Consider the following 16,585-nt stretch of genomic DNA (forward strand, 5'->3'; position numbering starts at 1 on the left):
ACGTGCGTATATTTTCACAAAACTTTTCATAACATTAGGTCGTGGATACCTACTAAAGGGAGTAAGTAGTAAACTCGTCGGACAGATCACCAAGCACCATACTGCAAAAACAACGGCATATCCGAAGTTGAAGAGACTGTTGTGAGTGTTGTTGGGGCTACATAACTTCAGTAATTTTTTGCTGCATACATTCAAATATGCTGCATAACTTTGAAATCGTTCTGATAAGCTTGAAACAGGTTACCGATTGCAATACATGTTGAATATTTATCATGGTCAATTTTCACAACAACAATATTACGACACAATTTACAATCAATCAATAATCGCCAGATTATATTTTCATATGATCAAGGCACGCAATGCACAATCGAAAAGACACAATGCGATGTAATGCACAGATAGGAAGATGCCGAACGACCAGTTGCGGTCCCTTAAGCTCACATAAACTGGCATCCACCTCGACCTATAGTGCCCGATGCCACAGTTCTTTTTCTATGTTAATATCTATTCTGCGGGTCTTTCTTGCTCTTTCCACTCGTTGTAGGTGCGTTCTTCCATCGGGTATTTTCTAGGCTTTTTGTCACCGCAAAAACAGCGACACGGGAAAAGAGGATCCCAGAAGAACATCCAATGAGGAATCGATACAGGGACTCCCCGGAAGCAGGCGCTTATTGTCACCACTACGCTAACTATTCGCATCGAAATAAACACGAATATTTTCGGCTGATACTGGTGAGCAAAAAGCAATGAATTAAAGCAAATACTGAATATCCTAATTTGGACGCAAAGAATACAACTTGAACTCTTTTCCAGGACCGAAATAGCACTTCTTCAGCCCAGTGTTGGGATGACTCGAGTCATGACTTGACTCGAGTCAGACTCGAGTCACCTTTTTCGTATGACTTGACTTGACTCGAGTCACTTTGCTAAAATGACTTGACTTGACTTGACTCGGCGTGTCAAAAATGTAGATTGACTCGTGACTCGAAGCAAAATTCACGAGTCAATTTCAAGTCATCAAGTAATCGGTGTCGATAAAAATCATTGTATCTTGCATATGGTCGGATTGCTCGCGAATCGCTCGTGTAACCCGTGAGAGCGACTAATCATTCAATGATTGCGCGTTTCACTGTGCCTTCATTGTTCTTTCCCAAATAAATTGACCGCAAACGAAGTGATCGAAGCTTATAGCTTACGATCTCGTAAACTAGTATAGTAAAGTAATTTAATAGTAAAATGTATGTTTCTATTTTCTGTTCTTACCTTAACCAAACCTCTTGGTTTATTGAAATTGACTTCGAATATAGTTTCTTTATATAGTCATCAACCATTGGCGCAGGCTCGAATGTATAGTGCATCTTATCAATTCGTTTCTCTATTCTCTATTTTGTCTGGTAACTATAAACTGAGGCTATGCAATTACTTACGTAGTTTAGCAGGTCTACGTACATGTGAGCGATACAGCGTCTTCTTACGTGTATATTTAACTCTATATTCGTTCATTGGTTCAGAATCAATGACCACTTAATCTGTATTTCAGACAGCCAGCAAAATGCAATGACATAATCATGCCTCATACTTCGAAAAGCCAACTTGACTTGACTCGTGACTTGACTTGACTTGACTCGAGTCACCTCCAAAAATCGAGTGACTTGACTTGACTCGAGTCACCTTCGAAAATCGATCGACTTGACTTGACTCGAGTCAAAATGTGCAATGACTCGAAATGACTCGTGACTCGAAGGTAGTGACTTGATCCCAACACTGCTTCAGCCCGCCTAACAACATTTGTTTTGGGCCGCCTAAAGGGTGATTTACCAGCCCCCGTTCTATGACGAGACAATGGCCTTAGAACGAGCAGTAAGCACGTATATTGACGTGCCTTCACCTGTAATTCGCACTGCGCGAATTTTTTTCAAATTTATAGGTTAATAGACTATCGTCAATAATATTGACAATTGGATGTAGGCCTATTACCATTGATTTTTGATATCCCAACGGTCTCAAGCGATATTGGTAATACCAGTTTATCGGTTCTGCTCATGTCCACTTGTCAATAATATTCATACGTTTCCTTCGTCGAACTTTGTGTCCAAAATACACATTTATTATTTAGCAAATATATTTTTCAACGAATTATGCATGATCATGATCATCCAATTTGAGATACGGCCAATCGGCCATGTCTAACTGCGGCATCGCTACCAAATTTGGACATTTTCAAACGTCGAGGGATGCCATGTAGCCTACTCTGCTATGCATATCATAGGGTTACCATATTTTCGTAATCTGAAAAGTGGCGACTTCTTCAAAATTTTCAGACTTACGATGATGGAGTAAATTCCCAAAAAATGGTCAATTTTTCCCGATTTTGTGGTTGGTAATTGACTGGAAAAAAATTAACTTTTTCGGCTCAAGTCCGGATAAGCACGTCGGACCGTTACTTGGCCGCTGATTTCCATTATCTCAATCAAATTTCCACGTACATTTAACCAAAATTGCTAGAAAAGAGGACAAATTCTCAAAAAAGAAAACATTTAGGCGTCCTCCGATGACACTTTCAAAAAAGTCAAAAATGAGGACAAATTCCCTTAACAGAGGACGTATGGTAACCCTAGCATATCATAATTCAGGCAGGACCGCAACCGCCACCCCCCCCCCCCCCCCATCGATTGGGGGAGCGAGCTCGAAGCGGGTCTAAAATTATTTTGTGAATTAACATAAATTATAGATTCTTTTTCAGAAATTTGTTCTACTTTTCAATTTTTTTTTGATTTCATATTGCAAAATATATTGAGTATAGAGTACCCTTCCCCAAGAAGTTAAATGCACGATTTAGAGAAATGGGTATTTCGGCGTCGACCATTACCGCGCCACGAAGCACCAAAGACATATGAAGTTTTAGAGGTCATGTATAGCGACTCCAAGCAGTGTGCCGGAACGATAGACAGCGAGAAAACTTTGTCCGAAAATGACTGCCTTTATGCTGACCGAATACTTCGATATATATATATTATATACATTATGCAATATACATACATGTATGTTAAATTGTCCATAGGCGCTAAATTAGGCTTACCATATTTTGGAAATCTAAAAAGAGGACACTTTTTCAGAAATTTGAGGCTTGCAAAACCGGAGAAGAATTCTCAAAAATCGGTGAATTTTTCCCACTTTGTGATCGGTTGACTAAAAAAAGGTCAATTTTTCGCTCAGACCTCAAATCACCGTTTTTCACTCCGAAATAACCGCCGGAGCGTCACTTCTGTGCTAATTTACGGCATATCACTCGCATTTTTCTCTAAATGTGACCTAAATTTTCAAAAAAGAAGGCAAAAGGGCGTCCTCCGAGGACACTTTCAAAAAAGTCAAAAAAGAGGACTAATCCTCTTAAAAGAGGACGTATGGTAACCCTACGCTAAATAACTGGCGCCGAATGTTCCTGTCCTGGCAATCGGAACTCCACAAGACAAATGCCATCCCGCAGCGAAAAATTGTTTGCTAGTGATGAAATAGACTACTTCGAAATCGTTTACGTCTTTTAGTTTAGTACGTTTGGGCCATTTCAATATGTGTGACATAACAGACAGGAGCGCACGAAATAAAATCACCTAACGAAGTCATTTTAATCAACGGATCCGCCAGAAGCTGTTTAATTATTATTTACGGGCCCTTCATTTTTTCAAGACACCTCACTCGGCTCTGCCAGTAAATCTGATTACGTGAGCAGAGAGAGGATAACAATTGATAGCAATATGCAATTCCCGATCACGTTGGCCGAATCAATGCAGGCCATATAACCAGGCTCGCTAAACAGTATAATAGATCTCGCTGTTAAGTAGCGGCCAAATTGTACAGCCTGATGGGGGGTGTTGGGAGCGAAGCCCCCCACGAAATTTGGTTTATCACCCTACGGAGGGCCCGAGACCAACGTTTTGGCAGGGCTGACGAAGTGCTGTTTCAGCCTTCATTTCGACGCTTCCTTTTATGTTATCCTTTCTCAAATCCAGTATACACGCCTCTTACTTACATGCTGTAGGCCAAAGTGCCAAAGTGGGTGCCTGATTAAAAGACTACTCCAAGTCGTTTCGGCACTTTCCCATATTTTCATTATATCACAATCTTGTGATTTGAAATAAATTTATAAAATGATCATGGTTACGCAATTGCAAAAAATGATGCAATATTCTTCTTCTGAATAGTATAAAACGAAGCATCCCCAGTCCCCACCATTGGCGAAATGACAAAGTTTGAATAGACTATACCTATTTCAAAAAATTATTAGCGCATATAATGTAGTGGTGAGCTTCGACGCCACTTACGGGCGACCCGGATTCCTGCGCCCAGCCATCAGAAATTAATCTGGGCTCTTGTTCCCGATGTCGCTGTTCTTAAGCCCAGAAAAAGACCCGATGAAGGGCGAAAAAGGAAAAGGACTACCGACTAAATATTAACATCGAAATGATTGTGACACTGGGCATTATAGGCCGAGGTGGATGCCGTTATAATGCTTACATTGCATTGTGACTTTTGTATAGGATTGTACATTGCGTGTGTCTTGCTCGAATAAAATAAAATCTGACCTTTATTATTTTATTATAATCCTTCACATAGTGATGACTCTGGTGTGCTACGTTTATTAGGCAGCGGCAGTTGAAAAAAAAGACAGTTTGAACAGAAAAAACTATTATGTAGAGAATTATAATATTTCTTGTCAAAGCTATGGAGAGTCGTAGCTGGGGCATGAAATAGCCATCATGCGGTTATACGGATGAGTCGCGCGTTACCGACGAATGGATGCTGTCAAATCGAAATCATAATTTACGCGTAGTGGTATCGGTTACATTTGAGCATATCTTGTGTCCAGCTATGACCAGTATAACGAATCACTTCTCTTTTGCAGGTGTACTCAAGTATAGGTTTGTCCTAAATTTAAATATATGATGTTTGAGACTAATTCTATTTCCACCAATCAGTTTTGGAAGCAAATCTGCTTTCTTTTTGCACTTTCGGCTTTATAAAGTACAATATATACTTCTTAGTTATAGGTTGGCGTTGGCGCTGTGGCTTAAATTGTCACACAAAAATCGGGCGAAATATCCTCTCAGTACGGTGAAATGAACATACGAAAATTGCACCTGGCATATAGTTTTATTAAGACCGGAAATCAGTATGGCCGGAAATCAATATGCAATTTCACTATAGATGTTTTGAAACTGGTAATGCGCTCCATAGCGCCATATTATCATTCTGTACGAACTATCAGTAAGCAGACCGTGAGACAAAGCCTTATCCCGTGAATTGGTTTGATAAAATTGAAGAACATTTGAACTCTGTGCACAAGTAATATTTGTTTATTAGTGCGCTATTTATAGGACATTTGAGTATCATCACAGGTGAAATGACACGTTCTCCGATCTGACGAGCGTTGCGGCGATATTCTGGCGACGCCTTATCACGAAAATATCGATGTAACGCGCACTAATGAAGATTACCGCGCCGCTACCTAACATTAAGCTGCGGCATAAAGTTGATGACAATGTACAAAATGATTGATCATTCAATGAGACTATCGTGTTTGGATTTGAAAATACCTTGCGTGATTTACATGCTCATTTTCTATCAATTTGTGCACGACATTGGTCGGTGGTAATTTCAATTCCGACAATACATCGAAAATACATGATGTATTGGCCGACTTGAGTGAGGAATAAATTAGTCGTGTTGTTCAATGATCAAAGCGGTGCGTAACACATTAGCGACAGGCCTATATGTAATATCGGTGACACAGCTCGTTCGCAGTGATTCCGTCACGTAATTTACTTATTACTTAGCGTTTAGTTTAGTAAATAAGATCATTTATTTGGTTCTCCGAAGGACCATGCATGGTATATACGAAAATGTGAACAGTATTAGACTATTGCTGTGACCTTTTGCACAGAAAACTCTGTTGGGTCTGCAGAGGAGGGTCGTTTTGTAATTGCATTTCCAATTGATATGAGGAAGTACAGTGTTCCTGTTCCACGAAAACAGCTTGTCTGTTCCAGGAAGTTGCCACGTTTGCATTATTACGTATTCCGCTGTCAAGTTTGATTGCTTGGCTTTCGTTGTCAATTAGAGGAGTGTATATTAGTGAATACCAGAGACGAGCATAGATTTGGATTTAAATAGTCCAGTTAAATTCGGGTTGAACTAGAATTCTTCATGATTGTGAGTGTGGTTAGGACTCGAATCTCATGTTCGGGCTCAAGCACATCGGATATATGCCCCTAAATATTTTAATCTTAAAATTACATTCGGAACAGAACGCATTCACTCCTTCATTCCTTGATAATCGCATTACAGTTCACTGAAGGCAATGGTAAAAATTGGATTTAAAAAAAAACAATCACTAACATGATATAAGTAGGGCTGGGCAAAATCGAGTATCTGAGTGATTCGATTCCGAATCACGCATTATGCTTCGAGTCGAGTCGAGTATTCGAATATCGCTTATTATGACGTAATAACAGTATGTAAAAGTTCCATGTTCAAATTTGTACCCTTTACGCGCTCGAAAAGAATATAACGCCTTTTATATCCGTCACATTAGAGATTATTTGGTATTTTTCGACCATACCAGTGTCACTGCGCTTTGCGACATATTTCGGGTTGATCATGACTTCAGAAATATGTTATTTTCAGTAATGTGAGTAGCTTTGTACTATTTGTTTCGTATGCTGCGACTCGGCCAATCAAGGTTTGCAGCCTTCCGAAGTAGAAACTAGTATCGAAACTACATAATTCTCGTTGATAAATCAACTTTCAGTGGCGTGGAGCGTATATCGCCACTATCGCGTTTTAATACTCGACTCGAATTAGAATTAATGCTCGATTCAGATTCGAGTACTCGAATCATTGTGCCCAGCCCTAGATGTATGTTGATTGATAGACAAGAAGACAACCAATAAGATATCTTAAGACTTAAGATATCTTTTCATTGTGAAGATGAAATGAATTTATTAACGATCTTCATGTTCTTCTCGCCAGCTGTTTACAGAGGTTTTCATGTACCTATCTTGACTGCATTTTTCATAAACTTTGCGGCCTGCATTGGGCTGGGAAAAGCATCTCCAGCAACATGACTGTAAATGCTAGCGATTCGCCGAACAACCACTATGGCATCGACAATCAGACAATCAATGCAGATATGGCCGTAAAGATCACGGTGGCATTGAATTACGGCCTGATTGCTGTGTCTGGTTGGATACTACTCAACATGACAGTACACGGAATCAGGGTGTACGCCAAGAAACCGTGCTGCACCGGCAGTAGGCTATTTTCGCTGTGCTACCTCGGAGTGATGCTGAACTTAGCCCGACTGGTGGTAACGATTGTGATGGCGAATCTCGGTACTGTCAATGCGTTGGATCACTGTGCAATAATGAGACGCACGGAAAACAGCCTTTCTGCCATGAACTTGGCGTTCATTTATGGACTTCTTTGGTTCCGGCAGATGTTATTCCACAGCGATAAACTCCTAAAGGGAGAAAGCTACAACAAATACGTCTCGATTTTAAGCTGGTTTACTTTAATTATGTTGCTGTCATCGCCGATTATTATTTTATGGATAGCAGGATTTTCGGATAATGTGGGTCACGACAGCGAACACTGCGTGTATCAAATTGAACGAGAGAAATGGTTAGTTGGTGCCAGTTGGGCGGTGTTTATTTTGACGATAATGATACAGTCTTGCCTTTTATTCTTGTTAATATTTCCTATGGTGTACATGAGGGTCAAAAGTAGAATATTCATCCATAGCTCTGGCCGAAAAGACAAACTGCTTATAACTATAAGACGCTGCATCATTTGTGGCGTTGTAGCTGTTATCACAGATATAGCATTTTTATTATTACTCGGTTTCTTACCTCGACCTCCGGGATATCCGGTGATTGTTGGGGACACAATGGTTAATGTAAATTTGGTGATTAACGATTTCTGTGTGATTGCAACCTTTAACAAAGCCCCTCATATATTTACCGGCGTTTTCTACAAACTGAGAATGAGAGCAAAGGCAAAACAAGCCGCTTCCAAAGTCTGGGACCTGCGGACATCCACAAACGATTTGTGATAGTGAATATGGGTTATAACAGATTGATGGCCTTTGCGCATGGCCGTAGAAGGGACGATGTAAGAAGTTTTATGACATCCCACTTCGTTTTCCATATGGATACCAGGACCTGTCATTGCTGACAGGAAGTATTTCGAAGGCTATTCGATAGTCGCCGAGCAGTATGTCCATTGCCTATATTCAAGTCGAAATACAGCAACTTCTACTGAATGAATACTGGTCAGCTCCTGAGATTGCCGGACCATGATCCGGTATATCAACCAATCCTTCCGACACTTGCTTGTCATTTTTATGTTATCTTCTATTACTTTCCATTCAGTGTGCAATGTGCATGCCTGTTCATTGCATTGACTAGGCCCAACTGGGTGTCTGATTTCAAAGACTATGCCAAGTAGTTTCGATATACCATCCTATCTTTTCGTTATATTGCAATCTTTTGGTGTTTTGTTAACAATAAAGTCAACCCAACTCAATGATCGTTTTGCAGTGTCGAGTGCAGCCATGATTAGCCATATACAGCATTTTCAGTGTCGCATTCTGTATCACTCTGAAATAAAAGTATGATATAATATTGACAATTGAGGATTGTTCATCGTTGTGCAGGGCGGGCTGCAATAATAATCAGTGTTAAAATTGACCGGTGTCAATTGCATGGAGTGCGATGTCACATTGTTGGTGGATTGATATTTGATCAGTGTTCAGTGGCGGCTCGTGACAATATCGGGTGGTGGGCAAGGGCTGCAAGCGACTTTTTATTAAGATGACGTCACAATGGCGTTTTCCAACGTAAACAAGTAACTTAATGATGGTACGGTAACATGAATTTGCCGGCAACAGTGATTTTAACGTATGTGCCACGAGAGGTCCGCCGGTGAGCTGTGACTTGAAGTGTGGTAACTGCGTAAACGGCGTACGGAACAAAGATTCAACACGGTTCGTGTTCGCACTAGACCTGGAAATGACTATAACTCGAGAGATAGCGTAAGCCTTACTGGAAAGGTCAACGAGTTCGGACAGATACGCAATTGTTATCTCATAGATTGGGCCTGTCATATTGAATCCAAAACATCATTCTGAAGAACTGAGAATAGCAGCCTCGGAAATTCGGTCTCTGTACAGCATAGGAGATTTTGACCATGAAACTGGAGACTGTAACACGACACATACGGCTTCATTACTGTCTATAGGTCTGCTGCGAAATCGCCTTTGGAAAATATATTACCGAATAAATACGTGGATGAAAGCTTTAAACTTAGTACACTGTTACATGACATCATAGAGAAGTGGTCTCATGGCCATTTTCGGTATGGTACACTGTCAAAATTAATGCGAACAGACCAACACCGAATTTTGCGCAAAATTTACTGAGGAATAGGCTGATCGAGATGATCAGCTGTTAGCCGCCATCGAAAACGAAATAGCTATCGCGCTTGACAGCAGGGGGTTGTGAGCAAATGGCTTGAAGGCCACAATTTCACGGTGAAATTGACATTGGAGAATATAATATCAAAGTAAATATTTGTATGCAAACTGAGAATGATATCATCATCTCAGTTAACGTTACCGCAGATACACCGGCTTTTACGTGAAATCCGCAATGCGTTGTATGTTGAAGTGTCAGATCGGAGCACATCTCTACCATACTCGACTTTGATAACGAAATTACTGCCCTAATCACTGAGTATCAACCTTGAGACTTGGCACAGCGTTCGATACTAAAACCAAGACATACCATGCAAAAGCTTATGACGGATCTAGGTAAGGAGCATCGTTAAAATCAATAGATACCAATAGAGTTTGCGTATAATCTGTTAGCGATAAATGACGAGTCAGCTCTCACTCGAATTAGGAAACGAAATTACCACTAACACAGTTCAGTGACAAACTTGAAACTTGGTACAGCGTTCGATACTAACATTAAGACTTACCGTGCCAAATTTCATAACCGATCTCAGTATTGAACATCGTCAAAATCAATGGATACCAATACCGGCTTTTGAGTAAAATCTGTTTGCGATACATGACGGATCAGCACACACTCAACTTCGGAAACGGAATTACTACCCTAAACTTCAAGTAGAAACCCTGAAACTTGGGGCAGTGTTAAATACCACCATCACGACATGACAAACCAAGTTTCAAGAGTTTTCATGGTGTGAAACACCATCAAAATCGACCTATACCAGCAAAGGTCGACTAAACGCGTATTACGGTAATCGAGTTCAGATATAGATATGATTGTTACATCACACCTTAGGGGCGACCAGGCATATTTGCCCCGCTTGCTCGGCCATTTTACGAATAGGAGAGAGTAAATCACCGTTTCTTTATTGTGCGCGGCTTTGAGAGAATAGACAGTGAAAGCTTGTTATGAGCGCTACCGGGGCATGCCCCGGCTAGGCATTCGCAAAGCGAAAACAAGACGAGAATTCGATTTTCGCAGAGACTTCGCTATATATGGGCATTTACAAGCGAAAGGACAAGAAGAATATGATTTTCGCTGTGATTTCGGTATATATAGATTGGTGTGCGTCTATAAATGGGTAAAGAATTGTTATTGAACAGAATATTAGGTGGGGCAATGCCCCAGTTGCCCTATAGGACGAGCCGCCACTGAGTGTTACGTATATAATAATGTTATGATTTGATGCTTTCTATAGTAGGCTATACTGCTTACACTCAGAGATGAACAAATTTTGGGAAGCGCCCAAATTAGAAGTATGTAGGATCGGGTGACACACTTCATGTCAGTCATAGGCAGGGGGCCTGGTGATTACAAAAACATCATCAACTTGCCGGTAACTCGTAATGACATGCGTTTATATGGTAATGATAAAGGCTACCAGCTGACTAGAAAGATCGTCACCCAGATATACGCGGGTCATTTTTTCTGATTTACTGCGGGAAAGAACATATGAAGTACGAGACACTTTGCAGTATTTCTTGGGCGTCAAGGCAAATTGCCTCGCGGGCCGTTGCCCGTTGCCAATCTCCATAACAATGAAAAATTCGAGGCTGATTGTGGGAGTTCCAGGGCCACGAGCGGAATAAAATTTATATTTTCGTAATCAGCTAGTGCAGAGTCAGCTTTCGATTGATACTCGTTTTACCAAATTTAATGCTCGGCAAGCCGGTCGAAAATAACCATCAAATTGCCTGTAGCCAAATGGAAATTGTGACGTGATACAATTTCACTGAGGCGTGAGATTTGCCTGTGCCTACACCATATAGGACACTATGACCGAACCATAGTTGCCGGAGCTAGAGCCGGAGCAGTGGTATCAAAGTACTTCGGAGCTGGGGCCGGAGATAATTTATGATAGAAGAGAGCTCCGGAGCCGGAGCTGGAGCAGTTTAAAATTTACGACTGCTCCAAAGCCCTGGTGAACACGATTATAATGTTTTAACCTACGGGCCAAAAATTTTATTTCGTGTCAACTGAAACCTTGGCCGTTAGGTGGCAGTTGGAAGCTCGCAGAAATGTAAAAGGACTGTAGGGCTGGGCAAAATCGAGTACCTGAGTGATTCGATTCTGAATCACGTAAAATGCTTCGAGTCAAGTCGAGTAATCGAGTATCACTCATTATGACGTCACAACAGAATGTGATATGTCAAAGTTCAAATATATTCCTTTTATGCGACCACAAAGACTATTATTCCTGCTATCCATCACATGAAAGATAATTTGGTATTTTTCGACCGCCGCTTTCATTGCACTTGGTGACAGAGTTGTGGGATGATCATGACTTTGGAAATGAGTCATTTCCAGTAACGTTCGTAGCTTTGTACTATATGTTTGTGTTTCGTATTCTACGATACGGCCAGTCAAGGTTTCAAGGCTTCGATCGACAGTGAAATTTAGTATAGAAACTACAATTATCGCTGATAAATTACCTTGCAGTGGCGAGGAGAGTATAATTTCAGTACTCGAAAATATCGTCTTTTACTACTCGACTCGAATCATTAAAATTAATACTCGATTCAGATTCGAGTACTCGTATCCTTGTGCCCAGCCCTAAAAAGGAGTGACCAGTGGATAGGGTTACCAACTACCATATTTTGGAATCGGGAAAGGAAGACACTTTTTCAAAATTTTCAGACCTAGAACTGTGGAGGAAAATTGAGGAAATGGTACATTTTCTCCGACTTTGTGGTTGGTTGACTAAAAAAAACGGCTAAACTCCAAAAATACTGTTTTTCTTTCACACTTTACGTTGGTTGACTGAAAAAAGAGGTCGTCACTCTCGTTCGAACCACGTATTTCCTATTTAGCGTCATTTATGTCCATTTCCACGCGTATCTGTCTACTATCCTAGCTCTAAAAGCTGTAAAGAAGGACGACTTCCCAGAAAGGAGGACATTTAGGCGTGCTCTGAGGACATTTTTAAAAACCTGGAAAAGGAGGCAAATCCTCCTAAAGGAGGACGTATGGTAGCCCAGCGGGTGGAGTAAGCATGCAAAATAACTGCAAAATAACTACCACGCTCTAGTCTAGTTGAACATTGTTCAAGATGTGCCACACAAATCACTTACTGTTTCAAGTAAAACGACAAATCGAAATAAGATTACTTTTGGATAGTGCGCAAATAAATCCTTAGTCTGGCCCGACATTGGATAGGCAATAGTTCGGCGATATGCAATCACGAAGTGACACAGGAAGTCTGGATCCGGCAATAATGTGAATCATTGACTGCGATTACAACGCATATATACTTCTTTGTCATTTGGCTTTTCGCGATTAGGGTTTCCACAACGAATCAGTGATGCGCATTATAGTTTGCGTGCCAATTTACGAAAGGTGCCCTTCCTGCCACAAAATTACGTGACCGATTTTTATTTCCCGTGTCCTTTGATTTCTAAATATCTCTGTCAACCCGGAATCCCTTATGGAAGTTCATGTTTCGAGTCATGTCATACATAAGATGATGTGACGTCTCAACTTATCGCACGTATGCCGCCTTACATATTGCGTCCATTGTATAACTTTGCTGGTTTTCTGTACGTGTTTGATGCGAAAAGCACTTGGTTCGTTAATGATCCAATGAACCGTTCGCATCGCTGCTGATAGTATTAGTCATGTGTTTAACGGAAGTAACCTCTCTGTGGTATTGATCGTAATTGCCGTATAACTTAGCCGCGATAGGCATACACAAAGACATCACACGAATGGGGTTTTCCAACCGGATCTGGGGTTTTCAGGAATCCTGATTTTGTTAAACATCATGCTTGTTGGTACACTACTATTTCAAAGACATATATTACGGGGGTAACATGACAAGGTCCATTGTCCACGAAGCAGGCGCTGTTGTCCGTTAAAATATATCAATTCCACTATTTTATACAAATACAGCAATAGCAGAGTCACGACGGCCTTGAATGACAGTGGTGCAGCTCGACTGTTGTGAAGTCTTGATTATTACGTCGCAAAGAGTCATTCTCATTGAGCTATGCTTTGGAATAATATTTAGGACTAGGATAATTCGACAGCGCTGAATAGCTTCGAAGTGACTTATCGACTATCGCCATTACTGGTTTATTTCGATGAGGATATTTCCTTGCAACAAGTTCGCCCATAGAAAGTTAGCGCACCGGAGCAAGCTTAGACAGGTGTTTGTGTTCTGTTACTGTCGCACAATTGAAGAGGCATGCCTGCTGCATACATTTACGCTTCAGAAGTCTTGGAACTTACATCACTTCAGAGCATAACGAATATGTTTCGCTGGGATTTGCATGACCGTGTATTAAAACCCAGCACACCTAACGCTATACCCACTTAAATTTCAATATATCGAGGGCGGGATTCATTTCAGCATCAGTCTCGCAGTAATTACTGAGTTTCCCGGCGATATGTCGCACGCATCTCATACCAATATATGTGATATACAGAACCTGTAATACAGAACCTGCTAGCTGTAATCATATGAAACATCTTATGTGTAATTTGAGGTAAAACCGGATCAAAGACATACTCTACATATATGTAGTTAGCCCAAACAGATTAAGAATTATATTGAACCCCTGCAGAATGGACATTAGCTTTTCCAAATAATATTAGATTTAGAATTATAGCTACACAATTTTTTCCAAATTTGATAATAGTTAGAATAACTGAATTCGCTAAAACTTAGTACATATCAAATCAGAATTCGTTTTAATAAGAACGAGAAAGGCAAATGTCTCTGCAGCAAGCTTGGCTCATTTCGCACTATACAGTACTTCTGTGGCATTTTCGTTAGACCAGAAATTAGATTAGGGTTAAAATGAGAGCGTGAACACATTTCACAGATTAGATTAGAAAGAGATCACTGGCATTTCGCTCAAACCATTCTAATTTGACTACTAGAATTGTTTATAGCTGTCCAAATGCTCCCCTGCGCATTCACGAGAGAATCGTCTGATTACATCACCATACAAAACATTTTCTACTGTTACTTACGCTATGACAAAATGAAGCCTGTATTAAAGCAGTATTATGGGATCTGTTGGAGTTTTCAATCACAACTGAAGCAGGGCTAGTACATATCCACGAAGTGGCCTGATATTCTTAATGGAACAGAATTGGAATCTAACAGCAGAAAACACGACTTTTTCAAATCAGAATACCAGCTTCAAAGGCAATAGCATCAACACGAGCGGCAATCATACGCTATTGCTTGTGAAACAAGTGCTGATTTTCAACGCCGTTGTCCCAACGATCCTGGTCATCGACACCTACTTTTTCGTATGCTTGCTGATTCACGGAAAAAGAAAGAAGAAATGTATGGCTTCGAAAGACGCTAGAAACATTTTTATCAGTTGTGTCGCAACCATAGCCTCCGGGATACCATCGTGCATCGTACAGCTCGTTGCTATCGCGCAATGGAAGACTCGTGATGTTCAACTGTGCGAAGTCACCGCTGATCTCGCCGGGGCATTCACGGCCATTGCTAAATACTCTATTTACGGTTTCTTGCGTCACAGACAAGTAATCATAAATAGCAATCCCGCGTTGAATCAATTGAGAGAGAAGTCATGCCAGATTTGCAACAAGCTCCATATGGTTTTCGATGCCTGCATGATCTTGTTCAGTGTCATACCGGTCTTTGCGATGGAATCAAGGAAGGATTGCTTGCCGATTCGTAGCAATGCATTTTCGCACCTTACCATCGCAATTCCTACTATCGTGCTTGCATACGGCATAACGAGCCAGTTGGCATTTTCCGTTCAATTTCTGTATCCATTGTTCAAGATTCGCGGACTTGAAATGCAAGATGCCACGAATTGCACGATATTGGCGTTGATTCGCAGATGCCTAGCCGCCACGTTTTTCATCACATTTACAGATATAGTTCTATTAATCATTCTTGCCACGACACCGGACCGTTTTGTCACATTGGCGAGCTCGTACACAATTTACGAAGTAGACATTCTCGTAAATCAGATAGCCATGTTGATGACATTCAAAGACTTCGGAAGTATTTTGAAAGCGCCATTTTCGAGATTGTGATGGATAACCTGGATGTAGTTACATAAAACTATTAGACATACAGAACAAATCATTGCGATCTCGGTCAAAAAATTTAATTAGTGATGACTCAAATAAGATCGAATGGTGGCATTAATATAATGATATACTACTAAGACAGTGTGCACTGTCCACATGCAAGTTCAGTTCAAGCAGCATTGAATAATAGCCAACGCTCGAGATTACCGGACCACGATTTGATATATCTACCGGCACCTACCGTATTCATTTTGATGCCTCTTATTTGCATGTTTTAGGCCAAGGCGGTTGTCTGATTGAAAGACTATACTGCAAATTGTTCTAACTCTTTCCTATCTTTTCATTGTATCGCATTTTTGTCTTGTTTTAAAGAATGAGAATTATTAATAGGCTGCATGAATGAAGATTTCCGTCTATACAGTGTGTAAATAAATATATGTATTTCAGTTGTCTGCTTTTACAAATATTAGATATACCATAAAATCTTGAGTGCTAAAACGTTTACTAACATTTTAATAGCTTGATGATCCGTATAGTGCAATTTGCGATTCTGGTTTAAATAAAACATTCCGTTTTGTAGAATTAGCCAATACTCAGTAGGCAATGCATATAGTGAAGGTCATATTAGATGGTTCTTGGTTTATTAACTGTATCGGCTATGCTCGAATCCATTTGTTTTCAGATCCAGTATTCTCGGTTCAAAATATGTTATAATTTCTGATCGGTCTATACACTTATATTCAGCTGAAAATCAGGTCATGGAAAATGGAACTATGTTTAATTAACGTCACGATTTGAACGCACGGCTTATGACCCAATGATGAATACCTAACGCCGGTACAACATATTCTCCTATGTATTGAAATAGCCAGTTATTCCACTAGACAAGCATGGCGCAAATAAATAAACTATTTTGCCAAAACACATATGAACGCACATCGCATGTCATTGCAGCACATAATATTGTCATCTGCAAGCAATTATCCGTG

The 16,585-nt window shown here is 40.4% G+C and overlaps 1 protein-coding gene across 1 annotated transcript; it reads left to right on the top strand.

The window, feature by feature from the left end:
- The first annotated feature begins 13,087 nt into the window (after positions 1 to 13,087).
- LOC145444928 (uncharacterized) lies at positions 13,088 to 16,042 on the top strand. The gene has a single exon (XM_080322989.1). It carries the CDS (start codon positions 14,661 to 14,663, stop codon positions 15,597 to 15,599), a length of 939 nt encoding a protein of 312 aa, XP_080179115.1. The 5' UTR covers positions 13,088 to 14,660; the 3' UTR covers positions 15,600 to 16,042.
- The last annotated feature ends 543 nt before the right edge of the window (positions 16,043 to 16,585 follow it).

Source organism: Botryllus schlosseri, chromosome 8 (genome assembly GCF_051294905.1).
Source record: "Botryllus schlosseri isolate E-star chromosome 8, Bs_hap1, whole genome shotgun sequence".
Classification (NCBI taxonomy): domain Eukaryota; kingdom Metazoa; phylum Chordata; class Ascidiacea; order Stolidobranchia; family Styelidae; genus Botryllus; species Botryllus schlosseri.

Coding starts and splice junctions, on each gene's coding strand:
- LOC145444928 (XM_080322989.1), top strand. CDS start 14,661: ATGGAACAGAATTGGAATCTAACAGCAGAAAACACGACTTTTTCAAAT.